Consider the following 27,529-nt stretch of genomic DNA (forward strand, 5'->3'; position numbering starts at 1 on the left):
AAAAATGAGGGGTGCTGCTGTTAAAGTAGTGGAGAAGAAAACTGACCATCAAACTCCTAGTGATAAGGACTGGTCACAGAGTGGAGAGGAGGATTTGGAAGACAATAGGGAATCTGCATGTATTGATGGGTATCTGAAGGAGTTTATAACAGATGGTGAAGTTGATTCTACCAATGAAAGCAGTCTGAAACATTCTGAGTTGCAAAAAGGAAGCTTCTGTGTTTCGAGTATGGTGGATCAAATCACTTCAGACAAGTCACTACAAATTGATATTCTTTTAAGAGATGAATGTCCATCTTCCACAAGTTTGCCGTTTGTTCCAAACAAAAATATAACTGAACTATTGTCCAGTGATTATTTGCCAGATGGAATCCATAATGAAAACTTGGTGGAAACCAAGAACAGTATTTTGGAGAATAAAAATGCTCTCCCCAAATCAGTCTACAACAATGCAGAAAATAGTCCTATTTTATCCAGTATAGAAGACAAAGCTCTACCTACCAAAACTATTTCTGAACTGGGCCCAGTGAGCAAGCTGTTAGGTAACAAGAAGGAAGTATCTGTTTTTCATCAGCATGAGACATCAAATAAGACCGAAAGAAACACCTGGGCTTTCTTTTCTGTTGACTTGGTTGATGAACAGCCCCGTGCTAGCTCTGACAAAAATGAATCATGTTTGACTTGGCCTGAGTGTTCTTCTAATGTCATATATGAGCAAAGGCCAAGGAAAGCAAGGAAGCTCAAACAGGTCTTTTCAGAGAGGACAACAGAATTCAGCGATAACAAATCTAACAAAGAGCTGGAGAATGGAGGTGATGGGGCAGTATTAAACAAAGGAGATAACAGAATAGATTGTTCTCTGCTATTACCTCTCTCTGAGATGCCAGGCATTGAAGCTAGTAATTTCCCCATAGAATCTATAACTAAAGACAATGATCCCAGTGGTGTGATTTTGTTAGCATCACCCCCAGGAAAAGGAAGATGTAGAAGGATCTTCAACTTGGCTCCAAACTTTGATTTGCCCAGGCAGATTCCAGATAGGAATGATGAGAAAGTGCTAAATGATGCAGATGTATTTATAGATCAAGAGAAAGTTTCAGGTGACAATATTAGAGGTGAGGATAAGCAAAGTCTTGGATGCAATATTAGAGGTGAGGATAAGCAAAGTCTTGGATGCCATGGATCTCCAGTGCCTTCTAGTTATGCTGTAGTAGTAGACTCTTTTTGTCCTGATGTAGAATCTCCGGTGTGTAACTTGGTTCCAACCAAATTGACAGAATTTATGGAGTCTTCAAAGAATATAGTTGCTTCTCCAATTCAGATATGTACTTCTGCTTCTTTACACAAAGATAGGCAAGCCGTTACTCCTGATAAAACTCTGGAAATTAATAACGATAGAAAGGAGAAAATGCCATGTGATATTTCAACCACTCAACCAGATATTTTATCTTCAGTTAAAGAAGCTACTGAGAGTCTTACAAATCCTGTTGCTGAACAGTGTAAAAATACGCACCAAATCAATAAACTTGGAGCAACAAAATGTTCCCAAATTGGAGATGATCAAGGTCTTTTAAGCACTAAATCCAGTTTTCTGAAGCTTCCTTTATCACTAGGGTTTGCACTTCAACTAGTAAAGCTGTTTGGTTCTCCAGCTGTTCCATTAGGTAATTGCTACTTTTTAAATAATTTAGTGATTAGTAAAAATAAATAAAATTGAAATTGGGAATTCTGATAGATTTGTGGTTAGGATAAAATTGTGCCAAGGAATATAGATGTATTGATTGACGATGTGTCATGTCCTTGTCTTCAGAGGGATTCTTTCCACATGTCTTGATTTAGAGTATACATTGCTAGTAGAATCGTAACCTTGCTTTTTTAGTTAAATGTTGTATCCAAGGGATTTAAAATTCATCTAGTGCTCTGGACTGAGAATTGCACCAAGAGTATTCAGTTGACTTTTAAAAATATAAACTCTAAAACATATTGAAAGCTTACTGAAGAAAATCTTTAGGTTTAATCCTTAGAAAGTAGCATTTAAAAACAATACTTTAATATATATCATCCTGTTATTTTACTCCTTAAATATCAATCTGAGGGTCTCTCATTTACCCTCTCTGCAATTAAAAACACAGAGAAAATGTGACAGACTTCCCTTGACACCAACAAAATGTTAACATATGCACCAGGTAGGTTTACAAAAGGAAGTTTCAGGGGGGCATCTTTATTGGTCTGCAGTAGAAGAGCAAGTTTCAAGTTTAGCAGCAGCTTAAAGACCAACAAGATTGCTAATATATATGCTTTCTAGAGTACCAGATATCTGACTAAAGGAACTCTTGACTCTAAAATGGTTATATATTGTTAATCTTGTTGGCCTAACCTGGGAATTAACCAGAACATAGGTAAACAGGGAAAGAACGTAGGTAAACAGGGAAAGATCCCTGGTGACCTTCCATCCAAGGGGTCGATCATGTTTGTACTTGCTAAGCTTCAGTATCATAGAATTATCGAATCATAGAGTTGGAAGGGACCTCCAGGGTCATCTAGTCCAATCCCCTAGTGCTGCTTCAAGATTCTCCCAAAACAATTGTTTGGCCTAGCAACTTTGCATCTTCAAGTTTTTTTACTGGTTTAAACACTGACTTTCTAAGCCATTTGAAGGAAGTTAAGGTGCTCATGTGCATGCACTATTCATTAGTCATTCTTTCTCAAAGCCTGGAATTCTATATTAATATCTTAATAGTACCATCCTTACCTGGAGTAAACATAGGAAAGGCTCATAATTCAATTTCCAATGTTAATATTTTTGCTAGTGAGAATGTTATCTGAATCCCTCATATGACATTGAGGTGTTCCCTCTGAATACGGAATTTAATTGTAGCCATATTAGAAGCAATTAAAAGACCTGTCCTCTATGAATTTGTCTACCACTTTTTAAGGCCATCTTAACTAGGGTCTGTATTGAGATGATGGACTCCATACATTATGTGTAGAAGTTATATGCTTATAATGATCCCCTTCCTTTTCCCTGCCTCAGAGGCAAGATTTTCCCTCCATTTCTATTTGCTTTTCTGGCTGTCACACCCTATCACAGATATATTTTATTGTGGCTGAGCCCAGGAACCTCAGGGAAGGGTTGGGATTGCCCTTTAATTTGAATTGAAAATGGCACTTGAGACGTTTTGAAATTCAAAATTAATGATTTTTTTTTTATTCAACATAGAGGGGAAAGGTCAGGTGAAATCAAGGGTTGTAATTTTTGAGGTAACTCAATATAAATAACTCTGAGGTTAAACCAGTACTTGCACAGACTTTCGTTCTTTGTCTTCAGGCTAATTAAAGTTTCTTAAGCTATTCACAATTAAATCTTTATGCTGAGATGCTTTTGTTCCAGTGGTTTCCCAAACATTCCAGTACATTTTCTTTGATTATTCTCTGACTCTTGGTTTCCAGAAAACTGGTATACTCTTTCCAGTAACTAAACCCCTTCTCCTGAAACATCAGTACTCTTCCTGAATTTTTAACTGACTCTCAAGGTTTTTACAGGTTGTTTCTAACCACACCAGATCACAGATCTCTGCACTCTTTAAAGCTATCCCCCTGTTCAGACTGGATAAGGAAATTCCGTCTTGCTCTAGGTCTATTCACTTTCCTTGGCCCAAGTGGGAGTCTTCATCTAACTTTCCAAACTTCCATGCCAACTTCCCCACTGTTCTCTGTCTGTGTAACTGCTGTCAGCTGAGGCTGAAATTAGACTCAACTCAGAAATCTGACAGACTCTCTCCTCAGCATGCAGATCTCAAGTCTTTCTGCTCAACTGATGCTAACCAATCAAATTGCTTGGAGCCTATCACTCAAGGTTCTCTGTTTCTGTGAAGAATTTATCCATTACAGTTCTTCAGCTGTTTGTACAGCACTTCCAAGGTTTTAAAAAGTGCAGTCCATCACAGTGCTGTCACTGAATAGTAGGTACAGTTTTGAACAGTAGTGCTTTCAGCAGCAGATACTAAGAAGGACATTTGCATGAGCCTTTTGAAAACTGCTGCTGGTCAGAATTGACAGGACTGGATCAGAAAGACCAGTGGCATGACTTGGCAAAAGAAAGCTTCACATGTTTATATGTAAAAATTGATTTTAGTCCATTTGCAATTGTAAATCAGAGAGACCTGCAAGAGCATCCTTTTCTCTACAACATTTAACCAAGTGTTCCTGGAAAGACCACAAGCAGAGCATGAAGTCCCTCCCTGATGCTCCTTTGCTTCTGTTGCTCAGTGATCAACAGACCCTTGCAGCATCTTGTTCTTCTATGGAACTTAACTAATGCAGGGGAGGAATGGTGGCTCAGTGGTAAAGCACCTGCTTGGTAAGTACAGAGTCCCAGCTTCAATCCCCGGCATCTCCAATTAAAAAGGGTCCAGGCAAATAGGTGTGAAAAACTTCAGCTTGAGACCCTGGAGAGCCGCTGCCAGTCTGAGTAGACAATACTGACTTTGATGGACTGAGGGTCTGATTCAGTATAAGGCATTTTTGTATGTTCAGAAGGTCCCAAGCTATTAGACTCTAAGAGGGAGTTCACCATTCCAGTTTTATTACATGCAGCACCAGAAATAAGATTCCTTTTACTACTGCCACTACCTAGTCTTCTAGAAACAAGGATATTTTTGCTGGTTAAAGGAAACTTCATTAAGGACTCCATTCCTGGCCACAAACTACCGTGCAGACAGGAGATTCTTCATCTTCTCTTTGTATCTTGGTAACATGGCATGGTCAGAGAGTGTTAAGGTTTTAAAATTTTTCTTTTAAATATTAGCTGTTTTTCTGCCTTATGAAAGTCAATGTGGCTTTCAGTGTAGATAAAATACATTTAAAAACACAATTCTAAGCTGCCACTAAATTAATCAAAATTCTCTTTAACTACCTCCTAATGATTGAAAGTGAGGTAGTCAGGTGTACCTCTGGGGGACTTTGTTCCATAATTGTGGGACTGCCACTGAAAAGGTCTTCTCTAGTGTATCCAACAGATGAGCTTCTTCGATTGATGGAACAGTAAGAAGTGTTTCTCCTTGTGATGCTAATTCCCAGGCAGGGCTATAGGGGAGAAGATGGCCCCAAGTTATGTAAGGCTTTAAAGGACAAAACCAATACCTTGAATTGGGCTCAGGAGTGGATCGATAGCCAGTGTAATCATGTCACATTGTCCCAATAACTGGCCCTAACCAGCAATCTAGCTGCAGTTTCCAAACACCTTTGAAGGGTAGCCCAGAGTAGGGCACATTGCAGTAGTCCAGTCTAGATGTAATTAAGGCATGGGTCATTGTGGTAAAGGAGCCCCGTGGTGCATAGTGGTAAAGCTGCAGTACTGCGGTCTGAACTCTCTGCTCACGACCCGAGTTTGATTCCTGCGGAAGCTGGTTCAGGTAGCCAGCTCCAGGTTGACTCAGTCTTCCATCCTTTTGAGGTCAGTAAAATGAGTCCCCAGCTTGTTGGGGGGGGGGGGGAGTGTAGATGACTGGGGAAGGCAATGGCAAACCACCCCATAAAAAGTCTGCCGTGAAAACGTTGTGAAAGCAACGTCACCCCAGAGTCGGAAACAACTGGTGCTTGCACAGGAGACCTTTCCTTTTTCCATTGTGGTTAGATCTGGCTGAACCAGGAACAGACAGTTGATACATCAGCCGAAATTGAGCAAAAGCACTCTGAACCAGCAATGCTACCTGGTTTTTTAAGGTGACCACTATGTCAAGTAGCCTTTCCAAATTGCCAACCTGGTTTTCAAGAGGTGTATAACCCTATTAAGTCTCTGGTCTGCCTTTCTGCTAACACAGAGATCCTCTGTCTTGTCAGAGTTAAGTTTCAGCTTATTCACTCTCATCCATTACTGACTGAAGTTCTGACTCAGAACATCAACAACATGCTCAGAATTAGGTAGGAAGGAAAGGTACAGCTTTATGTGGATGCATCGTAACTCCAATTTTATGAACGGAATAAAAATTCACTTGAATTTGCAGTCATTGCTTATAAAAAGGGAACCATATAGTTGAACGAAAAACATCTTAACTGTTAGGAAATGGGAAAAGTAAGTAGGCAATAAATCTGTTCCTTTCCCCCTAGTGATTGTAATTGTCACATCAATCTCTTTTAGATTGGAGCTTGCTGTCCATTGTCTGTGCTTTACAATAACTTGATTGAATGATCAGCTTATGTAAATGTCTTGTTTTACAGATACTTTGCTACCAGATGATTATGTTGTTCCCCTTGACTGGACAATATCAAAGGAGATCTATTTACGGTGGAAAGCTTCTGTGGAGGTAGGAATGCTAGTTCGCCACTATACTTGCCCTGAAGAATGCATTTATTTATTTCCCACATTTATTCCCCAGTAGGTACACAAAGTGCTGTACAGAATCATTCTCCCTTCCATTTAATCTTCCCAGCAAGAACCTTATACTAGGATGAGAGAATGACTGGCCAAGGTTACCCAGTAGCCGAGTGGACATTTGAGCCTGGATCTCCCATATCCTAATCCAACAATCTAATCACTACATCACGCTGGCACTATTCAGCTATACATTCATTGCACAAAATTATAAATATTCAAAGAATATGCACTTTGAGCCTTCTGAAATACAGTGGGTTTGATGCACTGAAAAGGTGAAGTAATAGTGAACATCAGCTCTTTATTAGGTACAGCATTAGGTAGGCTGCACTTCAAGACTGTGGAACTGGGCCAACAGGGCCAATTATATAAAACTCAGGGTTCCCCTGCAAGCACATTATTAGATCATTCAAACCAGCAGGGGACCCAGGACCCATTGTTCCCAAGTCCCCAAGCTCCATTCTTATGGCTCCAATGAGCCAGGCAGGAACACCCTATTCAGTCTTCACTCCAGTCCGCATACACAACAGAAAGGAACTGGACTAACCTTTGGATGGCTATATCTTGATAAGGAATCTGAAGTTTTCTGTGGTTGGAAGACATGGAGGACAAAATTGTTTCCTTTTTATTTTAGGAAAAACAGAGAAAGAATCGATCCAAAGGATATGATGCCTTGCCTGGTGAGTATGATGTTGTATTTCCTAAATGCAGCTAAATTATCACCAGCTGCAAGCCTTTGTACAAAAGGAGTGCTTTGCATACTAATGTCTGGACTTTGCATCAACTGATTTGACTGAAACATAAGGATAGTATTTTATTTTGGCTACTTGTTCAGTGAGGGGTACCTCTTGGCTGGCTGATTAATTTTGAAACCAGTCATGATTCTCAGTTACAGATGCTAGTAATTTATTACTAGGCAGCAAATAATCAATCTGTTCAAAGGTGTTGGTAGTAGGATGAATGTTCCCCTCTGCTTCTTCATAGTTATCTTGCATGTGTTGCAATACTTTGGGTCTGTCCTTAATCTTAGGCACTCATGGATCATAGACAGCTGCCACCAGCTTGGGTCCTAGAGATTCTGGTGTTGAAACACTGTTATTCCCTTCCATGCTGTTCATTTATATCCTCAGACCACTTCCATTTTTTCTATCCAAATATGAACATGAACATATGAAGCTGCCTTATACTGAATCAGACCCTTGGTCCATCCAAGTCAGTATTGTCTACTTTGACTGGCAGTGGCTCTCCAAGCGAAGGTTTTTCACGCCTACTTGCCGGGACCCTTTTTAGTTGGAGATGCCAGGGATTGAACCTGGGACCTTCTGCTTACCAAGCAGATGTTCTACCACTGAGCCACCGTCCCTCCCCTAATTGATATAAATATATATTCTTGCAAACTATTCTGGAAGGCTAGAGAAGCACAATGCAGCCTTGATTTAGAAACCATATATCTTTGGCTGAGTAAGAGTTGTGGGGCAGGTTTGGGATGCTGGATGAAGGTGTCTGCTGAGATGTGACAGCAGTCTGCAAGCAGCCAGGATGCAGGCTGATCATGAGAGCTGGGTACCAGCAATGCTCTCCTGTTCCTTATAGAGAGAAACCTGACTACCACCCAAAGATAACGCCTGTGTTATGTTGCTTATGTGGTCTCTTTGTTTGCAGCTGATGCAGCTGCCCTGGAAGATTCAAAGGAGGTTGATGATCAAGAATCCTCTGATGCAAATCCACAAATGCACTTGTTCCAGTAGACTTGGAAAAACATCATCTCTCTGACGAACTGTTTTCCAGATATGATATTCAAGCAACAAAAGTGGTTCATCTGAACTTTTGTCTAAAAATAAACAGCATTTTGTGCAGAAAGGTAACAACTCTAAACATTTATCTTTTAAAAAAAACTAGGCAGGTTATCTTTATTCTTATTACTGTGTCCGGAGATTGACAGACTTCCATTCTCTAAACACTTATCTTTCCTACATCTGTACACTCAGGGCCCCTTAGACAGAAGATAACAGCTTGCTCTCTGCCTGTCCCTACCCCTGATTAGAACATTTAGACTGGTATGAAAAATTAATTGGTCCTGGCAAACCATGAAGGATGCAGTTTGTTTTCTTCACTTGTTGGCTGCCATTTCTCCTTGTCCATTTCAAGTCAGATTTATTGTAGAAAACCTATCCCAAAAGAGGGAAAAGTTAGTCTTTCAACATTTGAAGCAGATTGAGTTCATTCTTTAATATGGAGGGGTTGACTGAAGCAGCAGAACACTCTGCATTTCTGAAAAGTTATACTATTTAAATTGCTAATTTCCTTTTCAGGAGGTGAAATGGTTCTGGTAAGTTATATCCATTACAGTCCAGCTATATGGTTGTCCAGTGAACTAGTGTTTGTCTGTTGGGCTTGAACTGATTGATCATAAACAAAATAATTCTGTCACCTAAAAGATTCAGCAGTCCCACAAAGAACAGGGTGGACAACTTGATGTGAGGTTACTATTGTTTTTGATGCTTCACCAGATTTTTTAAAATTTTGTTTCCACAGAACTTGCTCAATTTAGGCTTCACCATGGATCAGAACAGCCAGCTGTGTTACAGTGTTGGTGAGAAGCGCATAATGCAAAATTTGTTGAATGATCAACAACCATAGTTTTTGCCTTCCATCCATGTAAGCCTGTTGAATTTTTGTTTGAAATAAAACCAACATTTAAAGAGCATGCTTTAGTCTTTGCTACTTTGTAAAACAATATGAAATTATTTCTACTTGCTGTATGACACAAAGAACATTAGAAGTCAGTGATAAATTCCTAGTTATATTGATTGATGATTCCCTTTACAAAATACCCTTCTGGACAGTTCAACTTTGCACATACTGCATTGTAGAATTGGATTACAGGGGCAAAGTACATGTCACATGAAAATATTTACATTACACCTTTTTATTGGGAAGCTGATATTTTTCATGGAGGAGGTGGGTATGACATGCATGCATCTGAAACTGCAATGTGTATGATCTGCAGAAAAAAGCTGCTACACTTAAATGTGTGCACACATTTATCCCATATTTATTTATTTAGGTATTTATAATGCACAGTTTGTAACACCAATGAGGATCCAAGACAGCTTATATACAGCATTGTTCTCCCCTCTTCAGTTTAACCCTGCAAGGTTGGTCATGCTGGGAGACTGAGTAGCCCAAGATCACCCAGCAGTTTCCATGGCAGAGTGGGGTTTTGAACCTGTGTCTCTCAGATCCTGGTCTGGCACTGTAACCACTATGCCATGTGGAATTACCCCAGAATAGCAGAACAGGAAATCATATTACTGTTGGGCCATTTGATTTTCTCCTGGAGTTATGAACAAAGCCACAAACTGTTCTCATATTTGTAAATCTCACTGACCAAACTCAGTACTCCATGTCATTTTATTTTAATCCCACCTGCCCACCATGGAACTCCCTTCCCTGTGTTTAATCCTGATAACAACCTTGAAGGGGGGGGCTGAGTGTGTGTGTGGGGCTGACAGAAGGTCGCCTCTTCGTTTTGTTTACCTTTCTCCCTGAGTCTGTTTTTCAGACTCTGACCCAGAGTCGGCTGATCACACAAAAAGCAATGTAGCTGTGTAAAATTTGCACACACACACCGGAAACAAAACAATTGCAAAATTCCGAGAGCATCCTAAAAACAATATAATTCATACAATAAACCACACAGTAAAGCTGGATCGCAAGCAGAGAGAACAATGTAATCGAACAGTAACCACTACACGTACTCAACAAACGGATGAGAAGAAAGGCCTGTCGGATACCGGCGGTAGTTAAATGCAGCCAGGTAGTGTATGAGCACACACCTACGCATGTCTATTTTTTATTTAAACATCTTCATGTTTCAAGGAAGCTTACAGTAATAGTTAAAAACATTTCCAGTTAACACCAAACACAAACCAGCAAACCTCAAATCTCCCCCCCCCCTCCCCGGCAGGCCGTGCAGCGTCTCCTATACCCGAATATGTCAAAACATCCTCAACGACGGGCTAAAGTTTCAGGGGCTCTTCCCGGTGCAACAGAAACACACTCAGCCCGTTCTGCTTCTGCCGCTCCTTCTTCCCGTTTCCCGAAGTTGAAGCCTGTCCTGCCGAACTTCCACGCCCTTAGCCAGGCTCCGCCTTTGTGAAGCGGCGCTGAGAGTCAGCCCGGGGAGGCGGCAGGGCAGGCTGGCCCTCCTGCCCCTGGCGAGGCGCGCTCTGCCAAAAGCACAATCTGCCGCCTGGCGCGGGCAGGCTCCGCCCCTGGGCCTTGTGAGTCTCTGGCTTGCTGGGCGGAGGCAGCGGGGCTGGGTCTTCCTCCCCTCCCCTGCCTGTCACGAGGCCGGGCGGCTGTAAACACTGCAGTTTGTGTCCCTGAGCTGCTGGGGGATGGATGATAGCCTGGTTCTCGCGTTGGGAGGCCTGAGCCTCCAGCCTCGAGCGCCAGGCAGGGAGCCTCCTCGCAGGCGCCGCTTCACCAAAAGTCTTTACTTGCTACGAGGTCTGCCCGGCTCCGGGAAAACTACCTTGGCCAGGTAACGACACACCTCTTTCCCCTCCTTTCCCCGCCGGTGCCAGGACGCCTTCTTAATGGGGAGCGGCCCTCATTGTTTCCTCACTGAAAGAGCAGTCAAGACTGGCACCTGGATGGCACTCGCACCTGGCAGTGAGCTATCGTGTTGGACTGGAGCGGACTGTGGTTGCTCACGGCCCTCTGGCCATGGCCCACGGTCACCTCGCCCAGGGTTTAAAGGCTGGGCCGCGAGACGGGTTCTGGGGTGTGGTTTCGTGCAGCGCTTCCTCTTACAGATGCTGGCTTGCCAGGGGAGCTGGCCTGGCAGACTTATACTGCCTGGGAGGAGGGGAGTTTATCGTATTTATTTGAAAGGAAACCGACCCTGAATGTAGGACCCCTTGAAATGTTATATAAAGGTAAAGGTAGTCCCCTGTGCAAGCACCAGTCGTTTTCGATTCTGGGGTGAAGTTGCTTTCACAACGTTTTCACGGCAGACTTTTTATGGGGTGGTTTGCCACTGCTTCTCCAGTCATCTACACTTTCCCCCCAGCAAGCTGGGTACTCATTTTACCGACCTCAGAAGGATGGAAGGCTAAGTCAACCTGGAGCCGGCTACCTGAACCAGCTTCCGTTGGGATCGAACTCAGGTTGTGAGCAGAGGGTTCTGACCTGAGTTGGATCCCAGCAGAATGTTATATACCCCCCCCCCCCAAAAAAAAATTATTGGACTCAACTTTCCTGTGAATGTAAGATAACTTACTCTTTTCTGATTACTTTTTTAGTTTTTTTTTTAAATATAATCCACCTTTTCCACTTGGTCTCAAGAAGGATTACACAGAGTGAGTCAATGCAGTCTACATGATAGGATATTCAGTAGACAATGCAATAGGATAACGGGTGTAAAACCAATCAGAAATGTAAAAGCTGAACTGAAACTGGAAAAACCCTAGTTTTACATTTAAATACTGTCATCTGTTTCACTATCAGATGGCCAAGAAAATGTTACAGCTGATCTGGAGAGCAAGAGAGTCCCAGTGGGCTGAGGGAACTGGGAGGGGCTGCTGCTTGCTCCCCAGTTAACACTCTCCTCCGACTAGCCATCTCTCCAAGAAACTGAATTATTTCTCCATTTTACATTAGCTTTCAGCCCTATTTCTGCTTCCTCTGCTGACAGTGGGAAAGCAAAAGTGGGCCCAGCTTCCATAATTACACCTACACATGTTTTTAAAAACATTCTTGCAGTGAAATGACAGCTCACTTCTGAACTTTTCTGAATTTCATAGCCCCTTTGCAGTGTGTTGTCTTTTCCCTGTAACAGAGAGTAATGAGTATGTTTCAGAAAGGTAGCCATGTTAGTCCATTATAGCAAAACAAAAGAAAACTCCAGAGTAACTCTTTAAGGAAAGACAACATTTATTCCAGCATTACCAGAGTATCATCCACGATTTACTGACGAGGATCTGTGCTGCATTGAAAATGCAATAAATTCTCTTGATTTGGACATTTCCAGGTTTCACATTTGAGTGCTGTTTTAAAATGTTGATGAGAGTGGAAAAGGAATGCTTGATAGCTGTGGGGAAGGAAAAAAACCTCTATGTGATTTCCTTGGTTTTATCTTACTGCTTCACATTTTAAATGCAAGGGTTTGAGTGGGGCAAGTTCAGGAACAGCTACATTTATCTAAAAGCATGTGTTTGTTTTGTAAACTGGGGCAGTAGCTGTACAATTTTGATCTTCCACATGGAACAAACGTAGGGGATTCCCAGCCTTCTGCAGTGGGTGATAAGCAAAAAGGAAAGACGTTTTCAGAGTTCATTTGGACTTTGTTTAATAAGACACGTCATTAGTTGTACTGGACTGCTTTAAGCCCCAGACCATTTAAAACAGGGGTGTCAAACATGCGGCCTGGGGGCCAAATCAGGCCCCTGGAGGGCTCCTATCAGGCCCCCGAGCAATTGGCTGTCATTGTCTTCCTTCTCCCTCTCTCTTGCTTCCTTCTGCATAACAGCTTGCTTTGCAAGGCTTGCTCAATAGCACAGTAGCTACAGAGCAAAATCTCTATTTTCTCCATTGGCTGAGGCTCCTCCCTTTAGGAAGAGGAGAGGGAGAGCTCTCTTCCTTCTATTGGCTGCGGCTCCTCTCCCTCTTGATCCCTTGGGGAGGGAAGGAAGGAGTCAGAGCTTCATTTGCCAGTTCCCACAATCCAGCAGGAGAGGCACAAAGAAAGCACCTTAAGGCTGAGTGCTAATATATTAAGGATGTTTTAAGGGTTTTAAAAAAATCTTTGTGTTTGGCTGTCCTTTATAAAGTTTATATCTCTGCTACCTAATCATAAATAGGAACACACATGGCCTGGCCCAACCCACATGGCTTGGTCCGACAAGGTCTCATTTATGTCACATCTTGCCCTCATAACAAATGAGTTCGACACCCCTGATTTAGAAGGAAACAGGACTTCAAGGTGGCAGCATGTTTTGCAGCATTTGTATCTTTCTTTTAGTTAAGCTCACCTGGAGTATAACAGAGGTTTACTTGCCCCCTTTTGTCTCACAGTACTTTGCTTGTTCTGCCATCTCTGAAGAGGACAAACTTTCTAACAAGCATACAGTGGAGGGTCTGTGCTTGCAACTCCTGTGCTTCTGCTTGGAGTCACCTTATCTTGAAACCACAGTCTCCTTGTGACAAACACGTTATTCAACTAATATTTACTGATCAAACAGGATGTTGCTGTTTCCCAACACATACAAGATAGAGGCAGATGCCGGGCTTGCAGAAAGGGGAGCTCTGTTGCTAGCAAATCTCCAAATACAAGTAAGCTCTCGCTGTGCACCGGTGAAGGTGTGGGTGCTGCAGATGAAGGTGTGGGTGCTGCAGATGCCTTCCTCTGATGTAAGGACCTCTTGACTTGTTGGGAAAGCTCCTTAGGCTGGAGGCAAGCTTCAGACTTTGCTCAGTGGAAGGGTAGGATAGGGGTAAACTCCACCTCCCACCCCTGCTCTATGGCATTGTCATATTTTGAACATATGAACATATGAAGCTGCTTTATACTGAATCAGACGCCTGGTCCATCAAAGTCAGTATTGTCTTCTCAGACTGGCAGCGGCTCTCCAGGGTCTCAAGCTGAGGTTTTTCACACCTATTTGCCTGGACCATTTTTGGGAGATGCCAGGGATTGAACCTGGGACCTTCTGCTTCCCAAGCAGATGCTCTACCACTGACCCACCGTTCCTCCCCATTTTTTGTTCTAGCAGGGCGCCTGTGCTTTTCTACAGTGCAGCAATGAAATGTGCAGCATTAGGCCGGGTTTATTGATGAAGGTAGCCACCCGCTGCTTCTCTGCCATTTTGTTCCTTGTAGAAAGCTTCCTAAGGCTGGCTGTAAGAAATCGCATCATAAATTGAGGCTGTTCAGTAAAAGCTGCACTTGCAGTAGCCAGGGCTGCCAAGAGACACTGTGGGTCCTTGGACAATGATTCTGTCTGCCCCCCCCTTCCTGATATGAACCTGAGCCAAACCAAATATTGTAAGAAAACAAACAAATCACTTACTATAACCATGAATCTGTGGTAATGAAAGAATTGGCCTGTCTGTCAATGTTTGTTTATTTATTTATTTACTTTATATCCTATCTTTCTCACCAATGGGAACCTAAGGCAGCTCACATCATTCTCCTATCATCCATTTTATCTTCACAACAACCCTGCGAGGTAGGTTAGGCTGAGAGTGTGTGACCAGCGCAAGGTCACCACCCAGCAGGCTTTTATGGCAGAGTGAGCATTTAAACCTGGGTTTTCCAGATCCAAGCCCAACACTTTAACCACTACACCATGCTGGCAGGTATAACTCATCAAAGAAAAAAAGCTAGGAGATTCAACATTGGCCACCAGCTTCAGGATAATTGTGGGAATTCTATGGCCAAAATCGAAAGGCATGGGAAAATCCTAGCCATGGTGAGACAAACCACCACCACACCATGCTATTTGCAACTGAAAGGGTCTCTGTGGTGGGCATAACTCAGAAAATAATGCTGCATGATTGAAAACTGGCCACCAACCCCAGAATGATGATGGAAGTTACAGTACCCAAAATGAAGAGAACTGGAACATCCTGAACCAGGATATCTTCACAACAGACAGCATGTGATAACGGAGCTTTTAAACGTCATGTGTATCAAGACTCAGATCCCCAACCCTCCCTCCCCCCCATGGAAGGCTGCTGGGTGACATACTTACAGTCAGACCTACCTCACAAGGCTGTTGTGAGAATAAAATGGAGGACAGGGGAACAATGCAACTTTGGATCTCCATTGGAGAGAAAAGCTGGGTATGGAATTGGTTATAAATGGTATGTGTGTGTGTGATTTTATGATCATTGATTATAATGTTTTGACTATGTTGTTACCTGCCCTGAGCCTGCTTGTGGGGAGGGTGGGATTGAAAATAATAAATCTGTTTTTAATGATATTAAAAGGATTATATTATTTGTCATAGCAAAGTAGCTTTTCAGGTCCGTATAAGCTGTGGTTGTTTAACTCTTTTGTAGTTCTTTGCTTAGAGCAGGGGTGTCAAATGTCCAGCCCACCCAGGGCTTTAATCAGGCCTGCAGGGCTCTTTTCTCTCCCCCTCCCTCTTCCAATCCTCACCCTTTGAAACTCTGAGGCTGCCAAATGCGGAATGGACTTTCCAGTTCTTTGTGCCAAGATAGACTACTCTGGCACAGTGACCTTAATGGGAAATCCATTCCATGTTTTCCTTGCAGCTTTGTCTGTGCTGCAATGTATTTTAACAGAGTGGAGCTCAGTTTCACTTTTCAGCATTTATATGACCAGTTAGAAGCGGCTCCTTGCTGGAGTTGTGTGACCTTCAAGTAAAGGGTTGATGCTTTGAACCACCATGTCTCTGCTGAATGGACCTTAGAAGTGGTGCCTAGTGAGTAATTTAGGAACATACAGCCAAAGGTGGATATTACAGTGAAGAGCCATTGCCAATCTGAGTGGACTTGGGGGCAGGGGAAGAAATTTGCAATGCCCACCCATTTCATATTTTCCAGAACATTTTATATTTCTGGTTTATAATTTCATTTTCTGCTGTGATCCTTGTGTTTTTCCTTGATGTTTTATTTTTTAATAAAAAATAAATTCCCCCACCAAATCCCACTATTCCCCCATCTTTCCATTTTAAACAAAACATCACAAGAGTTTTAAACATGTTTGTATTTTAAGTAAAAAATAATATCTTTAATTATGTTTCTTTGTATTCTCTATAAAGTTTATATCTTCACTACCTGGCATTGCATTTTATGATATGCATGACCTGGCCCCACAAAATTCCTTTTATGTCAGATCTGGCCCTCGTAGCAAATGAGTTCAACACCTCTGGCTTAAAGGTCACTGGTTGGGGATCAAACCCAAGTCTTGCATCCCAAGATCCAGCCTTTCTACAGTGTGCATATATTGACAGCAGGCACACATGGGATTTTGCAAACAACTTCCATGCCTGTGTGCACCTGCTCAAAGCCCATTTAAAGGGAACACTTCCCACCACAAACTCCATGAACCTGCAAAACCACATTGACTGTCTTGGGAGGTTCATATAGGGATGGGCACAAACAGAGGCTTGCAAAATGAACCCAGTTCATTATGTATTTAGCTTCGTTATTTGGGTTGTGCCCATCCCTAGACTTCTCTGTGCCCCTAGTAGCTGCAGCCAGAACTGCATTTTAAAAATAAATGAAAAGAAGTTCTGCTGAACACAACATAATTGTGGCTTCAAGGGCCCTCCAGCTCACTGGGTCCCCCAAATTTTATCCACCAGGTCCACCTTTGTTAGTGGTTCTGGCAATAGCTGTTGTGTTTTTCTTCTCCTTGTGATGGTCAGTTTTGATGTCTCTGTGGAGGATTTTGCCATCACCACTTAGGGCTGAGGATATGAATCATTACCTGTTGCCTTTCCCCTGAAGCATTAGCAAATGCTAGATTTATTGTTCGTCTTTTCAACCATATACCTTCAGTGGCTTCTGTTTGCATGATGATAAAGCCTAGTATTTAGGTCACAGGCTGTAGAAGAGGTTGATAAGATACCTTAGGAAAACAGCCACCCAGATGCTGGCAGGTTATCTTAATGAACTCTTGGTGCATAGTCTCTTTGGTATGCCATGGCACTATATTTTCAGGTCCGTATAAGCTGTGGTTGTTCAACTCTTTTGTACTGCTTTGCTTAGAGGTCAAGCCCTAATCCTGCATTCTAAGCCCCTGCCTTTCCACAGTTTGCATACTTCATCTTTGCTCATGATGCAGGAATATTACACTGTGCCTTGTGCCTCTGGAAATATTACTCTAGATCCAAGCCAGTATAAACCAACATCTGTTTCTTAATGGGTTAAGAAACATTGCAATAATTTGTTTTGTATATTTCACAGTATACGTACTTTGTACCTTGCACCAGACTACATGATATTAACAAAGTGTATGTTGACTAGGATGGAGTTTAATTGGTATAAAGGCAAGGACTGTCTGTGTTATCAGCAGGGCTTTTTTTTTTGAGCAGGAATGCGCAGGAATGCAGTTCCAGCTGGCTTGGTGTCAGGGGTGTTGCCTAATACACGAATGAGTTCCTGTTGGACTTTTTCTACAAAAAAGCTCTGTGTGAAACAATGGAGATGTCGGGGGGGTGGTCTAACATGCAAATGATTTCCTGCTGGGCCTTTTCTACAAAAAAAGCCCTGGTCATCAGCAATAAAGAGAAGCTGGCAAAACAAACTGATTCCTGCTTATGCTTTAACTTAACAAGATACAGAACAGAATGGAGGAATAGTTAATGTTTTGCAGCTCAAACTTTTCTGCCCCATCATGATTGTTGACTCTTTTTAGAAAACTAGTTTTTGCTGTTATCAGGAGAGAGAGTGAGTGCTGATATATCATCTCTACAGTGCATCATCATGATGCAGTGTTCCCTCTAAGCTGAGCTAGTGTGAGCTAGCTCACAGTTTTCGAGCCTCCAGCTCACACATTTTTGTTTTAGCTTAGGAAAAATGGTTCCAGAGCAAGCCAATTCATGCAGTAGCTGACAACTTTAATGCCAGTAGCTCATGAAGTAAAATTTTTGCTCACAAGACTCTACAGCTTAGAGAAAGTATTGCTCCGGAGAATCCAGACATTTGGATCCCAGTTTGGCAGTATTTTCCAGCTTTCTGTCCAATGAGAAGCCTGCATGATTCTTATCAGAGCTTTTTTTTTAAAGCCCAGCAGGAATTCATTTGCATATTAGGCCACACCCCCTGATGGCACCATTGTTTTGTGCAGGGCTTTTTTGTAGATGAAGCCCAGCAGGAACTTATTTGCATATTAGGCCACACCCACTGATACCAAGCCAGCGGGAACTGCATTTCTGTGCGTTCCTGTTAAAAAAAGAGCCCTGATTGCTATTCATTTTATGCTATGGCTGACATTTACAGGTCATATCCTATCTAAAAACAAGAGCAGGAAATACAGACACTGATTGAATAGTAAGGGCCAAATCTACATTAATAATATTGGGAAATAGGTTCCCATCAGGTTGTGTTACCCTCTGATGAATGTCAGTTTAGGGCAGATTATGATGTGCACAGTGCACCTATCATAACTGTGTGTGTGTTTTTAATGTGAGTTTATACTATACACTGTCCTTTTTCTGACTCAAAGTCACCTGAAATGTACGCATAATATGTATAGCTTCCTTCCAAGTCAACCTACCTGATGTGGGAATAATAAAATGAAGCTGAAAATATTTGTGAAAGGCAGGCTTCGGGAATGTTCAGAGAGGGTGATGGAGTGCATGAATTGATGTTGATTTACATTTAACATGGCCTGGATGCTAGCTGCTATGTTGCCCTGTATAATAATACCCACACAGTTTGATGTAGCGGTTAAGTGTGCAGACTCTTATTTGGGAGAACTGGGTTTGATTCCCCACTCCTCTGCTTACAGCTGCTGGAATAACTTTGGGTTAGCTATAACTATCACAGGAGTTGTCCTTGAAAAGGCAGCTGCTGTGAGAGCCCTCTCAGCCCCACCCACCTCACAGAGTGTCTATTGTGGAGGGAGAAGATATAGGAGATTTTAAATCGCTCTGAGTCTCTGATTCAGAGAGCAGGGCAGGGTATAAATCTGCAGTCGTCGTCTTCTACTCAACCTGTACATTTGAAAGCAAAGGCAAAGATGAAGCTAGACAGATACTTTTAATTTGCATAGCAAATTAGTGTTCAGGTAGTGTTGGCTGTGTTGAATCATATAGGCATAACTTAGCAAAAACTAAGTTTTTTAAGGTCTCCCTTTTTAGTTCCTTTGGAAGAGTCAAGGTTTTGTTAGAACTGAAGCTCAGTTCAAACTGGACTTCAAACACATAAATACTAAAACTACAATATCTGGAAGTGAGCAGAATTCACTGTGAACTTTCCTACAGTGCCGCTGAAACCTTTTCTGCCATCTTTTTAATGCTTTTCATACATTGTAACACAAAGGCACAAATATCAAGATATGAGTCATATTATAGTTGCCATAAGTTTTGTTGGTAGCCAGAGCTTTGCTGAGATAATTGGATTATCAGATATCATGAAGCACATGGTAAAAGCAGCTATATCCACAGTTGGAGCAGCCAAGGGAGGTTACCAGCCAAGGGAGGTAACCAGTTTCCTGGTTCAATTATGTTATGGACTTAAGTACTTCCAATAGATTTCCACCAACAGTGGGACCTGAATATTTGATTTAAGATAGCTTAACACCATGAAAACCAGTGATTCTGTCAAAACAGTTGAATGTTTAAGCCATTTAAATGAACTGACTTAAGGGTGCTGCTATCTTATAGAGAAGGCTTCCAAAGAGTTTATGCAGTGCTCTGTGTTGATTGATGATCAATTTCCACTGAACTGGTGGTTTTGTCCACCAATGAAGTAGTAGTTGGAATAAATATTCAACAAGGTTAAGATACCCAAAGTTATTTGTGTATATGTTGATATCATTTATGTAGATGATGTTCGCACTTCCTTGAAGTCAAGAAAAGAGAAAATGTGGTATATCTTTTTCCAGTGGTGGACTTCTGTTTATATTGGGTGAAATTGTTTCTACAAGAGATTTCCTAGAGGTTATTTTAAAAATTCTTTTTCACATTAGTTTAGAAATGTATTACAATCGGTCTGTATAACATAAAGGAAACAAACTTTTGATTTATGGTTTCTTTTGATTTCATATTTTTCTGCAGACTTGGGACATTTTCCAGTTTCACAGAAAGATCTACCTTGTCTGTTCACTGCTTAGCTCTGGATTTAAGTATCCACAGATTTGGCCATGTTGAGAATTAGATATATTGATGTTAACGTGTTTTCTAAGAAGTAAGTGGGAAGAGGACCTCAGTGCAGCCAAATATCATAAGAATGCATTCCTTCCCCATTTGAATCAGAAAATTTCAGTACAGACCATTGTATTTGCAAAAGTATTTTTACTGTACATTTACATACGAAAGGGTTTCAATAACCCTTGATTTCTCCTTGTGGTTTTTTGCTTCTTCAGGCAACTGAAACGTGAATTTCCCAGTGCAGTTATTTTCAGCACTGATGACTACTATTTCACAGAGGATGGCACGTACATATTTGATCCTGATTGCCTGGAAGATGCACACAAGTGGAACCAGAAAAGAGGTAAGTAAATTTGTTTCTAGTGCTTGTGTTGTGAACTTTGTTTTATACCTGTATAGTTTGTGGATTGCTCCAGCTGCTACATTTTATTCACGACACGTGCTTTTCTATATCTTGGACAAAGGCTTGGTACAAAAAGGTAATGCCAGAAGTAGCCCAAAATATACAAATATCTATTTATTCTGTTTTGTATTATTCATAAATATCAAATAGAACTGTAGAATTGATTAAAAAACAACACTACTAATATTGGTTGCTGTCCCCGTTTAACATCTGTTGCTGTTTAAAACTGCTAATATTGCAAAGTGCTTGATGTTCTTTGTATCTTGCTGTTTTTATTTACCTCTGTGCCGCTGTTTTTATTGTTTTATGCTAGAAACTTCCTCCAATGGTTTATTTAGACCGTGGGGAATATGAATTTTTAAAATAAATATTAAGAACTTAGTAACTGCAGTCTTATAAGATGGGTGGTAGTGTGAAAGCTAACAGTTGAAGGGTTTAAACTAAGTGTAATCATGCAAGAGAGTCCCTATCAATCATAAAATAATTATTTGTAGTCTGTTTCCTCAATTTACATTGCTGTTGAGCCCTAAAGGCAGATATATCCCCATTGTCATAAAATAAACTGCAACCTTTGTTTGCATAATTTGTTTGTTTCCCCAATAAGCTTTCTTCTCTTTATCTTTTTTTCTGGTAGAAATTACATTACCCGGCATAGCCACAGGAAATCTGTGCTAACCTTATTGAAGCTCATCAAGTAACTCCCAAATGCTTACTGAGAAGGACCCCATGGGAAGTAGTGGGCGAGAATGAGAAGGGGGAAAAAATCCCTCAAATTCCTCTTCTGCTACAATCCGTGGTAATTTGGGATTAATTTACAAACTGCTTAAAGCAGAGATGGCCAGCTGAGTACCTATAGTTTGTCTCTGACAAACCTACCAAATTGTAATCAATATGTTCTTCGAAACTGCACATATCTTCCCACATCAGGAAAATATTTTTTTTCAAAAGTTGCATCTGTCTCTATTATTTTTTATAGCCCAGGCATAACTAACAAGCTGCTAATAGCAACAAGTTTAATTGGTAGACCTAATCATGGGAAGGGCAGGCAGTTGGTATGGGAAAACATACTCTAGCCCTTTGGAACATTATTTGAAGATGAACATGGTATGAAATTTGTACCAGCTTTCCAGTTTGGGGATGATAAAACTTTTACCCAGATCAGTTAGTGTTTGTTATCCTTCCCATTGGCTCATATCAGTTTTTATAGCTAGTGCGAGATGAAAGAGAGGGTCTTTTATGTCCACCTGAAAGGTTACTCTGGGAATGGTGGAACCCAGCTGAATTTTGTCTTGTGCAAGTGAAAAATCTCAAAGGATGCAGCCCATATGCAGTATTAACACAGATGAAAACAATAAAACTGACAAGACAAAACAAGTATACAACAGGAAGAAACCACTTTTTCTAAAGACTGACTGACCACCTTTGCAACACAAGATTACCAGGGCTCACTTAGAATGGCTATATAGATACAGGATGACTGGTTCCACCAACTATATGGTCTTTTAAAACATTTACATTGTTATGTTACAGCACGTAAAGCAATGAAGAATGGGAAATCCCCCGTTATTATTGATAATACCAACATCCACGCTTGGGAAATGAAGCCATATGTGATAATGGTAGGGAAAATTGTGCCCTCTTGTCATTCTTCATGTTTAGTCATAAGGGATGAACAAATATCATCCATAGCTGTTTAGGGAAGCAGAAGAGCTGCAGGAACCTGTAACAGATTTAAATATAACTCAAACCTTAGAACTTTTGTAGGAGAAAAACATTTTGTCCAAGGGCAGAAAGGCTCCGAGTTGGGCTTCCTACCCAATTAAAACCTCAGCTCCATCTTGTTTTATTATGGTAAACTATGTTGGTAGTATATTTTAGTGCCAAAATGTTTTCTGATTTTTAGAAACTACAAATAATTCTACAGACATGTATCTGTGTGTTGATACATTGCCATGTACATGCAAAAATGTGCAGGTAATGTTCTGAGATTCCACATTCCTTTCTAAACCATAATCTATACCAATGAATAGCACACACCAAGGCAACCTGCATTTCTGTTTCTGAGAGCCAGTGTTGTGGTTAGAGAGCTGGGCTATGATCTGGAAGAGCCAGGTTCAAAACACTACGCTGCTGCAGAAGCTTGGTAGGTAACATTGAGCAAATCACATCAGCAGAACCTGCCCTCATAGGGTTGGTGTGAGGATAAAGCAAATAATGCACATTGGTTTAGCTTCCCATTGGGGAGAAAGACATAGTATAAATGAAGTTGGGGATGCTCTGGGCTGATCCTGCATTGAGCAGGGGGATTGGACTAGATGGTCTGGAGAGCCAGTTTGGTGTAGTGGTTAAGTGTGCGGACTCTTATCTGGGAGAAACGGGTTTGATTCCCCACTCCTCCACTTGCACCTGCTGGAATGGCCTTGGGTCAGTCATAGCTCTGGCAGAGGCTGTCCTTGAAAGCTGCTGTGAGAGCCCTCTCTCACAGCCCCACCCACCTCACAGGGTGTCTGTTGTGGGGGAGGGAGATAAAGGAGATTGTGAGTCGCTCTGAGACTCTTCGGAGTGGAGGGCAGGATATAAATCCAATATCATCTTCTTCTGTATGGCCCCTTCCGGCTCTGGGATTCTTTGATTCTATAATAATCTGTAAATTGCCTCACATTGATTCAGACCATTGGTCCATCTAGCCAGACATAGTTTACTCTGGGTAGCAACAGTCGTCCAAGTGATAGCTCTTTCTCAATCTTGCTACTCAAGTCCCTTTTTTTTGCTGAAGGGATCAAAATGAGAACTTTATGTAAACAAAGCATAGGATCTACCACTGAGATATGTATGAGTTGTGCTTCAGTGTATGAAAAATTCATTCCATCTTAAAAGAATTCTTGGCTCCATACAGCTAATTCTTATTTTTTTTTTAAAAAAAATGAGCATACTATTGTAATCAGTTGCAAAGCGATTCAGAAGTCTTTCACACAGGCATTGTCATTGCTGTGGGCCATTTGTACCAGTTGGAAGGCAGTAGCTGAATACAGCACTTTCTTCAGCTAACACATGGAAGTGAATTGATTGGTATAGAACCTGATTGAACAGTGACCATGCCATTACTCACCTTTTGTACCTTCTCATGCATATATAATTTTTGATATTTCAGAAATGGGAAGTCACTAATTTGATCTGATTCTAGAATTTCTAGATCAGTCTGCTAATTCCCCTCCATCCCCTATGCTTGATGCAGTTTTAACTGCTTTAGTATTTTAATAGGGCAGCCTTTCACAGTTTCCGTACCTCATAAGCTGCTGTATTGAGAGCAGAGTTTAGTATGTTGCGTGTCTAACAGGCTTTGCTGCTTTTTGTGGAGAATAAACAATTTTTGTCATAAGCTGGCTACTTTGGAATAATTTTTCTAATTTACAATATTAAGTAGAAATCTTGTAAAACTCAAGATGGAGAAATAACAAGAGCCAATAGTTTTTGAAACTGTCATAGATATGTGCCACACCAAATTATTGTTTTAACAGAGTAGCCTGTATTATTCTGGACTGTGGTTTTGTTAGAGCTTTAGCATTGTTTAAAGTAGAATTAATTCAGGCACCTGTAAATAGTAGGTAATAGGAAGTCATTAAGGACTAGGACTTCTCTCTTTGCCAGCTGTTCAGTTCTACAATTGTGAATGCCTGGGCAAAAGAAGCATAATTCCCCACCATTATTGGTGGAAAAGAGTAAAATGGGAGGTGCTAAAAATTTTAAATAATACAGACTACCAAAATGATTTTTTCACATCAGGCACTTGAAAACAACTATGAAGTTATATTTCGAGAGCCAGATACACGCTGGAAATTCAACGTTAATGAACTAGTGAGGTATGTTCTCTTCCATAAATGATCAAATTAAAATGTATGTATTCTGATTAAAATAGGAAAACCTGTTATTTGAAAGGGATGTAAAAATATATTTTGCTACATGGACATACTTCAAATAAGTTTTACTTTTCATTGGTTTTCACTTATTTGTAAAGCTTCATAAAGTTCTTAACATCTCATGCTGTTTGAACACAGACAAAGTAAATGTACATTAATAGTTAATATGACATTAAAAATAGTCAGAAATCCAGGGACAGGCTGGATATCACTGATTTACTCATTTAGCACACTATTGAATTAAGAAAAATGTGATCTATTTTCCATAAAATTCTTCTGCTTCCTGGATGGAACATTTAGGAGGTTATTACAAGCAGGAAACACTTCTTTTGGGTTTCAGGGTGTACCCAGGAATACTACTGGCCATGATGCTAGGATTTGCAGTGGGAGGGAATTGGAAGAAATCCCTCTGCTAGTGGAAGTGTTCTTATGCCAGTGGCTATAGATTGTGAGATCCAGCCTTACATCTAGTTCTCTTTTTGTTTGTCTGGAGTTAATTTAGGGAGAGGTAAGACCCAGATTACATGAATTGACCAAGGAATGGAATGTGTGTTTACTTTTCTTTTTTTGACTCATTGCACAGACATAATAGCCATGGTGTTCCAAGAGAAAAGATACAACGGATGAAAGAACAGTATGAACATGATGTTACCTTTCACATTGTGCTTCATTGCGAAGAACCAGCTAGACATGTCAACAGGTCCCATGGCATTCGCAACACTGGAGACTTTTCTAATCCAAGTCCAGCATTCTCCAACAGACGAGCTCACACCCACTCCACAAATGAAAGATCATTTAGTAGGAGAAGTAATTTCCATAGGGCCTTTTAGTAATTTTTACCAAGATGTATATGATTTTTTGACGTTTTTAGCAGTTTTTACTTTTTTTACTGATACAATGTACAAATGTAAAATAGGGCAGTAAATGTCTTTACCAGAAGAGGTCTTAAAATTGTTAATTTAAAAAAATTAATGAGACAGAATGAGTGAATCTGCTTGCATTTCTGTATCCAATTTCTTAAATTCTGTAAGATTTGTGTGTTTTGTGTATTTTTAGCATTATGTGTTTTACCAGTTTTACACAAGCCTTCATCATTACCCTTACAGGACTGTGTTTACTTTTTAAAAATAATTAAGGGACACAATATTATTTACTCTTGAACCAGGTATACAGAAAATATGCAAAACATAAAAATTCCAGAAATCACTCTAGAGTAGTAATTAGATTTGTAACTGTTTTGTTAGTCCTAACAAAGAACCAGAAATCCCTTCAAAGTCTTGACAATTTTTTAAGGTTTAAATTTTACACTTGTATTAAGCTGAATAGAAGTATCAAAATTTAAGAAGTACTTTGGATAGTTATTTATTCTGTTGAATCCACAACCCAATGAAAGATTACAAGGGAAGATCACAAAAAGTGGGACAAGGGCATTAATCTGATGATTTAGATATAAATAAGGGACACCTATGTTAAAATTAGCACTACTGCTAAATTGGTGTCAGACTGTTGACCGTCAATATATCTAATCCTCAACATGCCCAAATCTGTAGATCCTTAAATCCAGAGACTGAAGTCATGAACAGACAAGGCATCTTTCTCCAAAGCTGAAAAAAAAAATCTGAAAAAAAGCATTGCCTGTATCAGCAGCTGGGCTGGCCATTGCTAGAAACTGAACAGTATTGCCAGCCTGGTTTCTGTCAAAGGCGGGAAGAGGAGACAAGGCCCTTTCAAGGCATCTGAGGGAGGACTCACTGGGGCTAGGTCAGACAGCAAACACTGGGTGATTTGTTACCCCCTGGACTAGTTTTCTTGCTACTGTAGAACAGTAGCCAGTCACAAAAAACAATGTGATGTAGTGGTTACAACTCGGTCATAATTTTCCAGATAGAGGCTGCCAGGGAGTAAAGGTGAGAAAATTGAAGACAGGCAGATAAAGTTAGGTTGGTGAGAAATGCTATGGGAGCTTAAAAAAAAAAGGTAGTAGAGAAGGGGAACTTAGATGTCTCTGCAAGTACTTAGTTAAACATGTATCACCACTGTATTTCAGGAATTTGTAAAATTCACCACCAGTCTTGTTGGGCTCTCTCAGTATTCCATTTTTCTGAGGACAAATCAGTCCACAAATCTTTATTTTGAACAGGATTGAATTATGTACAATAGGCAAACAGTGAAACCAATAAAGAGTTCTTTAAATATTAAAATATACAATAAATGTACAGGGTTTTATTACTATTTCCATCTTTGTTGTCTGCTGCACAGCCAATGAAGTTTCACTTGCTCCTCCCCTTCCAGGAGTCTCAGTTCCTTCACTACTCTCTTGCAATGTATTTTTTCTACCAGCTGACTGGGAAGAAGTCGCTCTTGGAAAACAGCTAACTGGTGAATCCGTAAGTACTGCATAAGTAGTAACTTTATCTGTAAAGTCAACTTTTCTCTTTTGGTACATTATTCAAAAGGGCTTGTGTATTTATCATGGCAAGTTCTTCATCAGCAACAAAATTGTTTTCTAGAGGAAAGCAGCTTTCATTTAATCTTTTCAAGGAAGGTTTTTTAACAGGCTTACAAGCTTTCTGTTCTAATGGTCTTGCATGCTGGGTATCACAACTTCGAGGTGGCTGAAATGCTTTTTTCAGAGATGGAGAAACAAATGTGCTGATAGGCTTCACTGGAGGAGGGGAAGGTACTTGACTGAGCAGGTCCATTGCTTTCCTCTTTTTAAGGTTCTTAGAAGTTTCTTGTAGCTCTTGGATAATTTTTCCTGAGTCTAGTGGAACTGATGCTGAATTCTGCTTTCCAACTGTCAGTGGGCCTTGATATCTTAGTTCACTCGTAGGAGTTGCAATCTAATTGACAATGAAAAAAGACTTTAGGTTTAAATTCCCCTCAGTTGTTTCTACCCAGTCAAAAGATAAATATTATGCTCTCAAGAGAATGCTTATTTAAAGGCTTTTGTTGTAGCTACCCTAGAAGCATTTATCATG

General features: G+C 40.7%; 3 protein-coding genes across 3 annotated transcripts in view; 2 read left to right on the plus strand and 1 right to left on the minus strand.

Annotated features, from left to right (window-relative positions):
* The first annotated feature begins 4 nt into the window (after positions 1-4).
* Positions 5-9,078, plus strand: LOC132569122 (uncharacterized). Its single transcript, XM_060235303.1, has 6 exons — positions 5-1,115; positions 1,152-1,664; positions 6,220-6,305; positions 7,008-7,053; positions 8,045-8,234; positions 8,909-9,078. The coding sequence occupies exons 1-5, from the start codon at positions 5-7 to the stop codon at positions 8,119-8,121; spliced, it is 1,833 nt and encodes a 610-aa protein (XP_060091286.1). The 3' UTR covers positions 8,122-8,234; positions 8,909-9,078.
* Positions 9,079-10,607: 1,529 nt separating this feature from the next.
* N4BP2L1 (NEDD4 binding protein 2 like 1) lies at positions 10,608-26,760 on the plus strand. Its single transcript, XM_060234714.1, has 5 exons — positions 10,608-10,922; positions 20,444-20,571; positions 22,162-22,250; positions 24,415-24,491; positions 25,132-26,760. The coding sequence occupies exons 1-5, from the start codon at positions 10,777-10,779 to the stop codon at positions 25,376-25,378; spliced, it is 687 nt and encodes a 228-aa protein (XP_060090697.1). The 5' UTR covers positions 10,608-10,776; the 3' UTR covers positions 25,379-26,760.
* BRCA2 (BRCA2 DNA repair associated) overlaps positions 26,634-27,529 on the minus strand; it is a 39,666-nt gene continuing 38,770 nt past the window's right edge. The window contains exon 28 of the mRNA XM_060235304.1: positions 26,634-27,391. Coding sequence (XP_060091287.1) covers positions 26,972-27,391 — 420 coding nt within the window. The 3' untranslated portion in view covers positions 26,634-26,971. The remainder of the gene's footprint in view (positions 27,392-27,529) is intronic.

This window comes from Heteronotia binoei, chromosome 3 (assembly GCF_032191835.1).
Source record: "Heteronotia binoei isolate CCM8104 ecotype False Entrance Well chromosome 3, APGP_CSIRO_Hbin_v1, whole genome shotgun sequence".
NCBI lineage: Eukaryota > Metazoa > Chordata > Lepidosauria > Squamata > Gekkonidae > Heteronotia > Heteronotia binoei.